Raw genomic sequence first — 14,464 nt, 5'->3', positions numbered from 1 at the left:
GTAAATCCAAAATGGCTACCATAATCTGTCTTGCTATATTTAAATAGCTGCTCATGCCATCAGATTTAACATAATCAAACAAAACAAACGAGAATAAAACTCAACCCAACAAAGCAATGAAACTGATATGGTTTCCAGGTGGAGATCATCTGATGAGTCCTGGTTCTCTCCCTTTGCAAACTGTCAGTAGTGCTGACATGCAGAAAGAAGCTTGAGTCTGGCTGTCCCCAACTCGGGCAGCGGCCCATGCATGGTGCTGATTTCTAGGCAGGGATCACCTCTTGGTGAAGCCTGCTTCTCTCTCCTTGCAGTCTGCAAATGGCTGTTTTGAAAAACTGTATCATCATTTTTATTCTCTTTTGTTGTTGTTGTTTTGTTTCTAAAATACAAAAATAGCCCTATATATAAGCTCTTATTTATTTATTTTTTTAGGCAGCACCAGGGATCGAACTCACAACCTCGTGCTTGCCAGGGAGGCGCTTATGACTGCTGAGCTAAATCCCTAAAGTTATGCTTGTTAATAAAGCTTTTGAGTGGAAGAGTATTGTCTCTTATCTGATTAGAAGTAATAGCTGGTTTTATTTATCATTTTTTTCTGTTTTCTTTAACTATGAAGCACAGACAGGAACAGAGGGGAAAGACAGCTAGCATTTTTATTGCTTTTTTCCCATGGTTGGGCATTCTTTGGTGCCTCATGTGGTTTTTATTTCTACTTTGCTATGACTCTTTAACATACATTTTGCCACTTCTCTGATTTCTTAAATTTTAACAGGCACACTGCTCTTCATCCAGCAGTCACACTAGAGCTGGGACCTCACGCCAGGCTTGCCTGGCTCTAGGCAAAGCTGGGCCTTTCTCTGATCCACACATCTGTTGTCTTTCTGACAAAACAATGGATGACTGAAAGCAACAAAAAAGCCCAGATATTGTTGGTAACGCGTATTTTCCACATCTCTGAACTGGTTAGTAATACTACATTTACTCATACAAAGAGAGCTGTGAACAGCATCCAAGTGATCCACCAGGACAGCAGAACCCTCAAAATGCCCTTGCAGTCAGACTGACATGCTGTGAGGTTTTATTACACATGATGAGCCTGTAATATTAGTATTAGTCTATTAACATAGACAAGAGTATTGCTGCCTTTCAAATGTACCCTGATTATTGCCTGTTTTTCTGAAAATGAATACTGAAGAAACAAATTCCAGTTTTGCATATCACAGTGTCTTTATTTTTCCAAAGTCTAGTGTTATTGAAAAATGGTTTTAAAATGGTTGTCTTCATCTTAATAAATCTTTTCTATTGAAAAGCTGAACATTGTGACCCTCAGTACAAAACATCACAAATGGCAGGAACTTACAATGCTAATTGATACAAAAAGTGTTGTGTCTTTTAGTTTTACTTAGGATTGCACTTGTCTCAATTTTTGTTTTCATTATTCAAAACAAAAATTAAGAAATGATTGTTTACCTTTCCACTATACTTGTTTCCTATACTTAGTAAATATTTCTAAATGTCTGAATGCGTATTATGTTTGACATCTTGTATTATTGGAAGTGAGTGATCCTTTCTTAGTGTCAAAGGAGCTGCATTCCTGTGCAGCTCCTAAGTGTGGGCTAATAGTACTTTCCCACTATAACCACTTATTTCCTCACGTGCGTTGAGGTCACTTGGAGAACCTATTGAGTTCTGTTCTCTTGATGTAGTACACTGGAAGCCAAGAAATACATCAGCTACTGTATATTGATAGTCGTTCGTAATTTAGTTTGGACATTTTTATTTCCAGAGTACTGGTGTTAAATTTAAAGTACTGACCCTGTATTTAGAATCAAATGATTCCAAAGTCTACTGAATAAAAATGACAGTTTCTGTCTTCAACTTTCATCTTCTTATCAACAGTTTGCATCTATCTTTATAAAGTTTTTCTTAGAATAATTGAAAAAATTGTGTTCTCAGATTCCTACATTTTAATAATATGGGCCTTATGGTCTTGTCAGTTACTCATTTTACCTAACAACACATAATAAATACCCTTCTGCATTATTGCCTCTTGTATTGTGTTAATGATTTCATCTTTATTAGTGTCCTATGTCTAAGATTGTTTTGAAGTTTTTAGTCTGTTGCTAGTACTTTTTCTTGGTTTTTATCATAGGTGTTTTAGTATGTACTTTTTCTCTGTGGATCTGTGTTTAGTTCAAAGTTGTTCAGAGGAAACCAGTTTCAAAATTTGTATCCATTTGAATTATCTTCATTTATCATTATTTTAAAATATTGAAAATTATACATGTGTTGAAAATTTTCCTTATAGTACAAAAAGTGTTTCAAGTTTTTCCTCTAGATATCCCTTTGTATTCTTAAGTGCTTTTTTTTATATAGGTAATCTAATTTGGTTCTGGCCCTACAACCTTAAAAAAACGATGATTTAAAGAAACTCTAGAAAAAAATGAAAATAATTTGCTGTTTTATAATGTATAATTTGGGAGGGTTTTTTTTTTAGTTTACTAAATATACATGTTTTAGATTAATTTGAATGTGAAACAATGTCATACAAGGAGCACCTGTGTCAAAGTCTAACTGGAGCTTAGAACAGAGAAAGGTGAAGTTTTTAGCAGTTTAAGACCCTTACAATGTTGTTTTTAGAATCCCATGGGAAAGAATAAATCAAAGGTTTTAATATAACTTCCCACATAACATAAAGGATTATTCTTTTAGCATTGACTTTTGTTACCTGGAAAAGGGAAATGGTGGCATCAATACAATATATTTTCTTTGAACAATCTGTGCTGGTTAATAAGTTGATAGTTGTAGTAATTGTGAACTTGGACCTCCTTAATCCCAAAATTAAAAAGTTAGACTCTAGTCAAAATATTTGATAAACTCAGTAAGCACTGTGCTGTTATGCAGTGAAGGCACAGTGCACAGAGTCAACTAAAGGGGAAATTTACATTTCATATCAACAGTTAATTTGATTTTCTTTTATTTTCAGTGTACTTAAATGAAGCAGGTTTCAACTTTGTGAGAAAATGCATTCAAGCTGTGGAAACAAGAGGTGAGTGTTTCCTAACAGGTACACTATTATTACTGTTGTGTGTCCCAACCTATCAGAGTAGAAAATGAAGATGTAGCTGTGTGTAGTGACCCATGCCCTGTAATCCCAGCACTCAGGAGGATCACCACGAGTTTAGCACCAGCCTGAACTACATAGCAAAACCTATCTTAAAAAGACTAAAGAGAAAGACAGTGTATTTTTTGGCATGGGTTGACATGAGATTAATTTTAAGAATAGTATAAATGGATAAATTATATAAATGTATCAGTAGCTATGCTTTGAACTTCAGTTTACCAAAAATTACACTGTTTCATAACTTTTTCTTTGCAATTTGTCAGGCACTGAGAGTTTAGACTTAAAAAGTTTATCTTCAGCCACCTTTTTACTCTGTTTTTGTTTTTTTTTTCTTTCATGATTTTGGTTACTACTCTAATCATGATCTGTCTTGAAGCTTACCCCAGTTAGATGTTAGGCACATTCATTTCCACTAAATCCTGTCTAAAATAAAATACATTTTGGGCTTTGAAGTTTGTGAACGTATTCAAGTTTCGATGCTGCTATTTAGAAGTTTTGAGAGGTGTCAAGTAGGTTCCTTAAATTCGCTAAATCTGTTTCCTTGCATTCAAAATGAACATGGAAATTCTTTAGGACTGTTTATCAGTGACTTGGAAGCAGAAGATGAGGACCATGGATCATCTCTTTCTATTATTGATGCTTTTTATATTCAGAAATTGTGGATAGATATTCAGAGTCTTTCAAATGACTATTCAGTGTCTGCTCTGAGAAATGTGTCTGATAGGTATTTTCCAGGACAGGTTTGCTAAGGTTAGACTGTAAAATTGCATAAGTAGCTTTCAAATTCTGTGTAGAAGTATGCTTGAGTTCTTAACATTCTGTACTTGGAAAACTGTCTCAAGCCATTTTCTTGTGATTTTTCTTTCTCATTAGGCATCACCATTTTAGGGCTATACCGAATAGGGGGAGTGAACTCCAAGGTTCAGAAGCTCATGACCACCACATTTTGTAAGTTTTAGATGAAATAAGTTAATTTTTGTATTTTTATTGGTTATTTAAACTACAAGTTTTTTTAAATGTAAGTAATTGCTTATCTTTGAGTATTTTCAAATAATATTTGCATTAATGTTTTCACTCAGTTTTTTGCATGGTATGTTAGGGGGTTAGTGCTGGGTTAGTGTCCAGTCCTTGCAGATGCCAAGCATGGACTTTACCACAAAACTGTACACTCACCCTCTGTGTTCAAATGTCGTTTGGTTAACTAAAGATCAAAAAGATGCATGATTGCCTGATTTGGAATCACAGTTTGTCCAATTAAAAGTTTTATGAACTTTAGTAATTTGCTTAACCTTCCTGTGTCTCAGCTTCCTCATTTATAAAAGTAGGGATAATAATAACATCTTTTAATCCATGTAGAAGACTGAAAAGCATACCAGGTACCTGTTAATCACTGTCCTGTTAACAAATAATGTTAAGTTGATTTGGGAGACTATTATTCCATTAGATATCCTAAAGATTCACTGTCAAAATGAACTTATCACTCATCCAAGGAACAGTCCTAAAGTTTACTTTATTGGCATCTGAAAAAATGAATGCATCTGTCTTTTGACCTACTTAGTTGGTGTCCATTTTCACAATGGCATAGGGAATTTTTTTTTTTTTTTTCTTTTCGGTACCAGTGATCAAACTCACGACCTTGTGCTTACCAGGCAAGTGCTTGAGCCACTGAGCTAAATCCCTGGCCCACAAGGCATATTTTGAATTGTAGTTTATATATCTGTTTTTATTCTTTCTAGCCCCTAAATCCCCTCCTGATATTGACATTGATATCGAGCTGTGGGACAATAAGACGATAACGAGTGGGCTGAAAAACTACCTCAGGTGAGGGGGGTTTAACCCTGGTCTCTGGACGTGTTCTGTCAGTGCCTCCATGGGCGGTAGCCATTTGATTTCACAGAGCCCATATACAGACTGCTTAATTCCAGGCCTTGTGTAAGGTGGATGTGCACAGGACTATAAATTTTACACTGAGCATTCTGGAACTTACTTTTCCAATAATAACATAGAAGTCTGCAATTGTTCATGAGTAATAATTAGTATTTTTTGTTTTACATTAAACTTATATGTTAGGTTTTTGTGTATCTTTAAAGTTTTAGTTGTTTGTTTCTAGCTGTGAGATTAGTTTTGTTTGGTCTCACACTCCCTAATGCAGTTGTAGCAGCAGGTGCTAGGAGCCATTTGCACCTTGGAAGTCTGCATTTTACAATTACTTTAGAATTACTTGGAGGCTTCTGCAGGGCCTTACACTGCATAGTCACTTAGTTATTATAATTATTGTTTGATTTTTTTTTTTTTTTAACAAAAGTAATTGGGTTCCTAAGCACTGACAGTGTGCGGGGGGCATATGCTGTTCTAAAAGGGCACTGCCTTTGCTTCTCTGTTATAGGTGCCTTGCTGAACCACTGATGACTTACAAGTTGCACAAAGATTTTATTGTTGCTGTTAGTAAGTACACACCCACCCGATGCATGTAACTAATGTAGTTTTTATGTGTAAGATACAGACATACAAGTTTTAATCTAATTTACTTTTTTATATATTGCCATTTATATATAATATGATACTTACTAGTTTATACTGTGGTTTTTAAACCAATATAAATTGTAAATTGAGCTGAATATCTTGTCACTTAATATAACTTTATATCACTTATTGTGATAACAGTCCTGTGTGATTAGAAAGAACTCTGAGGAATTCTGACTTCATTTAGCTCGAGGCATTAATACCAACTTTTCATAAGAATAACTATGATTAAATAAAGTTATGACTATGTAAAGAGAGTTATACTTCTGTGCGTGCTCACATACTTCTTTAAGCTAGAAACGTAAGTAATATATTTTTGACCACATACTTGCATCAATTGCTTTCCATCATATTTTATTTACTTGTGATCACGTATGTATAGGTCTGTGACTGAATTATGATTTAATAGGTAGATTTAACTGAAAAATTCAGGGGTAAACACTAAAAAACATGTTAGTAATATGCAGTTTTTCAACCATTGAGACTCAAGTGCCAGTTTGCCATGAGAGCACATCTCTATATGTTAACTATTAGGAGGTGCATTTCATTGTTAAACTGTATGAGATCTGACTGTAATTAAGAGTATTTTTCACAGTTTAAGAAAAAAATCAGTTGCATTAGTTTTATTTCCACACATTGTAATGTCACAGGAAATGTCTGATGATTAAAGTGTCTCATAAAGTTGAGTGATCTTGGTTTTCAACTCAGTGTTCATGGCCAACCACGTGGTATGTTAAACACTTATATTATTATGTTAGCAGCCACTAAAAACTCTCCTTTCTACATTCTCTTCATAGAATCCTATCATGGTAAGGTGAACAGGACCTCAGAAAATATATAATCCAACCTTTCAGATTATTTGACTAAGAAATCAGAACCCAGAATAGATAAGGAACGCATTTAAGGACACTGGTAAATTTTTGGCAAACCAGGGCTACATGCTCGTTGTTTGGTTTGTTTGTTTCTTTGATTTTGTTTTCTCAATCTTAATCCAAAACTTTTTATGCCAAGATTTTGCTTTGTAAGTGGCATTTGAGCCACCTGGATTAAAATTGACTAAAATGAACTGGTTGTTTTGATACAAGCTTTTGGTATAGATTTCTTTCTGTGCTTGTTTCTATAACAAATGGTGATCACAGACCTACATTATTCTTTGGTACCATGATATTTAAAACATGTTCTTATATTTGAGAATTTACCTTTTATTTAAGAATGGTTTTGTTTATTAAAACCTAAATTAGGTTATTTAATAAAAAGTAAGTTGTTTGAAATCATCAGTAAAAAAAAAAAAAAAGGCAAGGTACTGCAAGCCCAAGAAGTGTCTTACAGAATCCCTGTGCAGAGAAGGGGCCAGACCACCTTGAGCTTTTCTGAAGGATCTCTGTTCTTCGTTATATTTTTTTCTCATTCTCATTTCCCCTTTTTTAGTCAGTTTCTTGAGGTACATTTGGTCTCCCCACTCTGGTGTTACATGATCTGCCTTTCTACTTATTGAGCAGATAAGGGAGAATTTTGGTGTTTCCATTCCAACTTGTGGGAAACTTTATTTACCCTGAACTAGGTCTTTCATCACTTTATGTCCAAACAACTGGACAGGGAGAGAAAGTGGCCGCATGGTATAGATCTGTGAGTTACGGCTGTTTCTGGAGAAAGGGCTTGGCAAAGTGGGCAACCACAATAAGAGAATGTTAAGATTTCTTGTGAAGTGTTAGATGTCTTTCTAGCATATATGTCAGTGCCTTAGCTTTTGCCTGGCAGGACTGGACTTGCTTAGATGAGGTCTCCCAATTCAGATTTACCATTGTCTGTATGGATTTACAATTTACTGGGCCTTTGTATACCTCAGAAAAGCCACACTATTCAGCTGTAAATTAAAGAGGGGAATTCTGACTCCGGCTGCATGTGCTGGATCTCTAGGAGGTTTCTGTATGATAACGTGAATATTACTTGATAATGTGAGTAATACTGTATTTAATTGGAGAGACTGCACCAGTTGCTGAAGTTCTCATTTCTATTAGTTCTATTGTGTCTTTGGTTTCAAAACCCAAACAGGTAATAAGTTAATGTTGTATGAAAGTATATAATTAAGTGATTAAGAGCACATGTGTAGAATCCATAGAACTGATTGTTTGACTTTCTGCTCTCTAATTTCATGTGTATGAACAAGTTATTTAACCTCTCTAAGTCTTAGGGATTGATGATAATCATGCTACATGAAGTAGTACTCGTAAAGCATGTAAAGTAGGAGTGGTTAAGATGTTTATATGTATTAATATTTACATCCTCATTGGAATGCAGTTAAAACTTGAGCATTTGCATCTTTTTTTACATAATAGAATCAGATGACCAGAACTACAGGGTGGAGGCTGTACATGCATTGGTGCACAAATTGCCTGAGAAAAACCGAGAAATGCTGGACATCTTAATAAAGCACCTGGTCAAGTAATTCTTTTAACTTATATTATTCATTTAACTATATATTTAACTGTTGTTAAAACTTGTTCATATCTTTTTAAAGTATATGCTGGAGCTATACCATTACTATTGTAACCAATCTATTGCAAGAGCTTTAAAAATGATGTGCTAATTTATCTTTAGAGTATATCTACATATGTCATGTGTACTATATAGGTTTTCAAAATGCAAATAAGTATATCATTTGCAACTGTTAAACTAAAAATGAAACACTTATCAACTTAAGAATATGTGGGACTGGAATTTTTCCTCAGTTCTTTTAGGTGTGTCATAAGCAGTGAGTATGAAGATTTGTGTAATATACTACTAAAGTCACCAAATTCTCCCAGGTCAAGCTAACATTCTAATTTTTTTTTAAAAAATGTTGGGGCTGGGGATTTAGCTCAGCGACATAAGCCTTGCAAATGCGTGGTCATGAGTTCGATCCCCGGTACCGATGAAAAAAAATGTTGTGGAATTTCTTTTGAATGCCAAATAAAACTTAGTTTTCTCCTCAATAAAAACTTTTCAAAAAAAAAATAAAAACTGTACATTTTTATAAATGGATATTTTCTAATGATGTTAAACTTACCATTCTGCTTACGATGTTTTAAATTCCACAATATTTAGGTGATTGAAGATCTTTTGCTCAGTCCAGATGTAAAATTAAACAAAATTCTTGGTTCTGTGTTTGTAAAACCTTTTCAGAAACACATAATTTTGCTTTGTTATTTGGGTACTTTCTTGTTAGGTGCAAAGATGTTTATAATTGATATCAATTCATGTTGGTTTGACCCTTTATTATTCTCTTTTATCTTTCTGTCCAATAAAATTGATTTAAATTTAAAAATAGATTTAAAATCTATTCTGTGCGATATTAGTATAGCTGCTCATGCGTTCTTGTAGTTGCTGTTCGTATAATGTATCTTTCATTCTTTTACTCTCAACCTATTTGTATTTTTTAATCTCAATTATTTACCCCATGTTTAAAATCCAGCCTAATAATCTGATTTTCTTTATGTTTAACCTGTGCACGTGTTATGCTGTTAATTCTGTTTTGTTTTCTACATGTTGCAAGTGTTCATTATTCCACTCCACCTCTACTACTTTCTTTTCTTAATTGTTCTTCTCAGGCTTACAATATATATTTTATAAAAATCTATTTATATTAACCTAATTCCAGTGAGACATACAAACATATGCTTATATAGTTCTATTTCCTTTTTTTCTTTTTATGCTATTATTTATGCACTTTACATTTATATATGTTACCATACCCAACAATAAATACATTGTTACTGTATTACTTTGTACTACATAAAGAAGCTAGGGGAAAACAGAAGAGTTTCTGTCATTTTCATTTGTTACTGTGGATTTGAGTTACCATCTGGTATTATTTCTTCCTGCAGTATAGCTTTGCTTTTATCCACCTCCTTGTTATTTTATGCCAATTATATATCTAAAAGTGATATGTTTAGCCATACAGAGACATGGGTTAGCTCAGAAGAAGAGAAATTCAGTGAAGAGAAAATTGGCACGAACCCATCAAAATATTATAGCATGTGTGCATTGTAATCAACTTGTTTCCAAAACACTAAGTTATTGTTGTTGTTGTTGTTGTTGTTGTTGTCATTTTGTGTGTTTGTGTTGCGTTGTGTTGTGTTTTTGGTACTGGCGATCAAGCTCATGGCCTTGCATTTACCAAGCAAGCACTTGAACTGCTGAGCTAAACCCCTGGCCCAACATTTACCAACTTTTTAAGATTTCCAAATTTGGGTGGGGATTTAGCTCAGTGGCATAAGCACCTGCCTAGCAGGTGCAAGGTCGTGAAGTTCGATCCCTGGTACTGAAAAAAGATTCCAAATTTATTCCTGAGCTTTATACATTGAATTTTATTTGTATTACAGGAACTGGAACATTTTAGCAAGCATGCCTAAAATCAATTTAATTTTAGAGAGAGAATGTTATTTTGCAATGATAATTTCAGTTATTTTAGTTTGTTGCTTCATTTTATTCTCTCAGCAATCCAGTGAGTATTGGTATGTGTAATGCACAGATAAGAAAACTAAATCCTACATATACTGAATAACTTGACTGAGCTTGCCTGGCATCTAAGAAATGAATCCAAACTTTGAATCCACAAAGGCTCACTGGTTTTACATGCAGCTTTCACAGGCAAAGTGTCTAGTACATGTTAAACATTTAATACGTAATATTCAATTATATAAAAAGAAAATGGACTGGAACTCTTCTTACTTTAACACCTTCTCAGCTCGTGCTTTCTAGACCAAGAGGATAAAAATTAGTATTTCTTCTTCCTCTCTTATGTCAGTGGCATGGATATTCCAAAAACCTGGTGTTTTCATAAAATCTTGCTTCTGATTGTGGAATGCAGGTAGTGTTGCATACTTGGTCAGACATAAACTTAATCTTGTGTTGTATTTTTTCCTAAAACTTTACATCCCGATACCCCAGCAGCAATAATATAGGAAATTTGTTTTTAACAGCAGATTAGTTAAATAAGTAAGAGTTTGTTTTAAGAATATAACCAATTTCTAGATTAAATTAGTGAAGCAATCAAAGTCAATCTTCATAGTTTCTTGGTATATTTTACTGTAGTCAGTGACACTTCAGAGGATTTTCATTTCATCTTTAAGCCAACAATGATGCTACCGCATCTGCTTATCTTACTGTTTGCCTAGTATACTGCCAAGTACCAGGGAGACATATAGGGATGTTTTAAATGGAAATAAATAGAAAAGAAGAGGGAACAAGTCCACATACTGGCCCATGATATATTTTAGGATTTCAAGGAAACCGTGACTTCAGTCAAGAGACCTGAATTGAAATAGCACCTGTCTTCCTAGTTTACATGACCACAGTACATTTCACTTTACAGTATCTATGCTATTTTTTTCCTGTATAGTAGACATAACTGACTTACTATGGTAGTTAACTGCAATAATATATATGAAGATTCTTGCACATAGGTTCCCAATAATATGCCTGAAGCCAATATAATGACCACTACATTCCCTTAACCATGCGTTCTAAAAAAATTATACCACAGAAAATACCAAACAATTACAGACTTTTCCTCAGTAGATTAAGCTTTGCCCTTATTTGTTATATTTGGGCACATGTTAACTTTTTAACAACTTCTTAAAAATTTTACTTAACACATGATACTTGTATATTTATGATATAGTGTATTAATTCAGTACATGTGTATTTAAAAAATCAGCATAATTAACATTTCTGTCTCCTTAAACCTTTTTCATTGCTTTTGTTGGAACCTAGGATGGAATTGGGGCTAGTAGGAGGATAAATAAGGAGTGACAAAATCCAGTTAGGTCAAAGTACTAGTGTTCCATAGCTCAATATGCTGAGTTTATTTTATAGCAATTTAATATATATTAATATATATATTAATAGTATTATATATTTTTTTAAATTTTATTTTAAGAGAATAAAACCAAATGAACAAAACAGAATAGAGTCAATAAAAAGAATGAACATGGTACATGACTTAAAATACAACATTAACAATGGCTACCATAGTGCCTCTTGTTATCCTCTAATATATATTTAATACACATATTTTTAAGAACATGTTACATCTTTTGAGCTATTACAACAGGAGTAACCAAAACTGATTGAGAAAACTAGCCTATAAAGGCAAACATATTTTATATTTTTGTGCCACAAGTTTGATAGAAAAGCATGTTTTGTACTTATTAATCATTTATCTTTTGTTCTTTATTGGCAGAGTATCACTGCACAGCCAACAAAATCTCATGACTGTCTCAAATCTTGGTGTCATATTTGGCCCAACTCTGATGCGAGCACAGGAAGAAACCGTAGCTGCAATGATGAATATTAAATTTCAGAATATAGTAGTTGAAATTCTGATAGAGCATTATGAAAAGGTAGGCTGAATTTTCATGTGCAGACATCACATTCTCTACGTTGCCATTTAAGAAGGTGTTTTGCATTTGTATTGTCAGCCTTACATTGTCATATCAGATTCCTATAAAATGTGTCAGTTTTATAAAAATTACTTCTTCCTGGAGACTCTGATATCCTTTTGTTGTAATTTAGATAAGTGCTTCTCAAAATTCTTTAGTAGCTTTTCCTTTTATATCATGTACTTTCCATATCATTTATTTTCTTTAGCATTTGTGCAGTTATTACTCATTCCAAAAGTACTGTACAATCCCTTTGTGGTAAAAGTTTTTTAACTTTCTCTCTGTATTCCTTTGGAATTAGTCTTGGTTTATATAGTAAAGATGATATTTCTGCTGAAAACCAGTAAGAGATCAAAATCTTGAAGTTTTCTTTCTCTCTGTAACCCCTAAAGAGGTTTTCCTTGAAAGAGTGAGACCTTGCAATAACTGGACATAGGACTGAAATTCACATTATTTGAGTTATAAACAAAGTCTGCCATCGAGGGCCTAACTATGCAAAATTCCACTTATGTGTGATCTGCTCTTCGTGAGAGAATGATCATTGCTCTGCCTTCCCCAAAGTCCCTTCCTTGTGCCACTGAAGATATCCTTAGTGACACAGGTTACGAGTTCCCTCACAACCAACCCACACCTTCTCGCAAGTGCATCCAGTGGCTGCCCTTATTCCTCTGCCTTTAGCTGGTCACATTTCTTGACAGCTCAGAGCCCACACTATTGACAGTACCTTTCTGGAAACACAGAGCTATGTTGCTAGAGAAATGATACGGGTACACTTAGGTTCTCCCATGCTAAAGGGAGAATGAGAATATTGCAGTAAAAGAATCAGTGTGTCTTGGCAAAGACATTTGTGCTTATGTGAAAGATAACCTGAAGTTACTGGAAGAGCTTCTGAATTTCAATGATGGGGATGTGAGAAAATAAAGAAAGAAACGCTAACAATGAAACATCACCCAGTAAATGAAAAAAGAAAGTTACAGTGGCTGTAGGACATTTATGTTTTGTAATTCTGAATTCTGAAATTATTAAGGGACTCTGAAATCGTATTTTATGATACACATGACAGTTTCACCCTTTTACTGACTTTGGTCCATTTTTCTTCAATGTAGATCTTTCATACTGCACCAGACCCAAACATTCCCCTTCCTCAACCCCAGTCTCGATCTGGATCCCGTAGGACCCGAGCCATCTGCCTCTCCACAGGCTCCCGGAAACCCAGAGGGCGGTACACTCCATGCCTGGCGGAGCCCGATAGTAAGTGTGCCTGATCTGAGGGAGATGCTTTCTTCATTCTTCGGTTCACTCTGACCTCGCTCATTAGTAATTAGGTAGAAATGGAAAATGACCACACTGATGCTGTCTCCCCAACACCTTTCCTCTAAAATGTATACAGTCTGTGTCAGTACAGTTGTGAGGTTCCTGGATAAGCAAATTCATTATTGCCACACAGAAAAACTGTTACTCAGTTCTGTGCCTTCTGCAGCTGTGATTAAGTACATTGGGTGCTATTTGGTAGCAGGTTTTGTCCTGTTGTCAAAATGGTAAATGAGAAATCAAGGGACAAATCAGACTGAAATAATTTATTTTCTTTCTTTCTTATTTTCATCTGTTTTCTTTCTTTCACATTGTTTTCTTAAAGCTCATTGGTATCAAAGTGGCTGAAAGAGAAAAAAGAAATGAAAAAGAAAACCAACAGCACATATTATCTTTATTTATCCTTAGCCAAGCTCCAGCCTGGTATCACCTGATTCCACAGCACACATTAAACTGTGGTCATTCTCACTTTATACACTTAATTCTTTAACACAAATATTTAGTTTAAAACTACCTAGTGATGTTTAATTTAGTTGTATCTGAATGTTTTATTGTGGTTTCTATGATTGTTTCCTTTACATTTTTTCTTTTGGGAACAGTAAAAAATAAACCTAATGAAATAGCCAGTTTCTTCCATTGCTATATTCTTAGCAGAAAAAAGAAAAACTTCTTTCTTTAGAAACTGTAACCTGCTTATAATTTGTTGTTAACATCTGATGGTGCCTTTGAACGAAGGAGGACTTAAGTACACTGTAACTCAAAATCACTTATGATCAGAAAAGTAAAAGAAGGTAGAAATAGGTCTTAATATACCCTCTTCCACTGATTTCTTATAACATCATGAAGGAAGCTTATTTCTTTTCTGATTCTTGTTTCAGAAGACAATTTTTATCTGCACTCAAGTTAGCCCACTAATACTTAAAGGAGTAAAATTGTTACATGGGGAAGTTAGTTTATAGGAACCTGTAACACTGCTGGAATAGTAAGTGTAACTGCATGTTTGAAACCTTTCATCAGTACTGAGGACAGCTCTCCACAACCCACAACCAACAAAGGCCCACCATAACTCTATCTGTGCCCTCAA

At 34.4% G+C, this 14,464-nt stretch overlaps 1 protein-coding gene across 4 annotated transcripts in view; it reads left to right on the top strand.

The window, feature by feature from the left end:
- Positions 1–14,464, top strand: part of Arhgap42 (Rho GTPase activating protein 42) — a 239,955-nt gene that overhangs the window by 210,597 nt on the left and 14,894 nt on the right. For all 4 annotated transcript variants that reach the window (XM_063256192.1, XM_063256193.1, XM_003472736.5 and 1 more), the window contains 7 exons: positions 2,987–3,049; positions 3,998–4,072; positions 4,861–4,945; positions 5,511–5,569; positions 7,984–8,089; positions 11,871–12,030; positions 13,176–13,320. In XM_063256192.1, the coding sequence (XP_063112262.1) occupies positions 2,987–3,049; positions 3,998–4,072; positions 4,861–4,945; positions 5,511–5,569; positions 7,984–8,089; positions 11,871–12,030; positions 13,176–13,320 (693 nt within the window). The remainder of the gene's footprint in view (positions 1–2,986; positions 3,050–3,997; positions 4,073–4,860; positions 4,946–5,510; positions 5,570–7,983; positions 8,090–11,870; positions 12,031–13,175; positions 13,321–14,464) is intronic.

Source organism: Cavia porcellus, unplaced genomic scaffold, assembly GCF_034190915.1.
Source record: "Cavia porcellus strain 051 isolate PalLab524CR breed Dunkin Hartley unplaced genomic scaffold, mCavPor4.1 scaffold_9, whole genome shotgun sequence".
Lineage (NCBI taxonomy): Eukaryota > Metazoa > Chordata > Mammalia > Rodentia > Caviidae > Cavia > Cavia porcellus.
The sequence above is the reverse complement of the archived record's forward strand: the minus strand, read 5'-3'. Positions and strand labels throughout refer to the sequence as shown.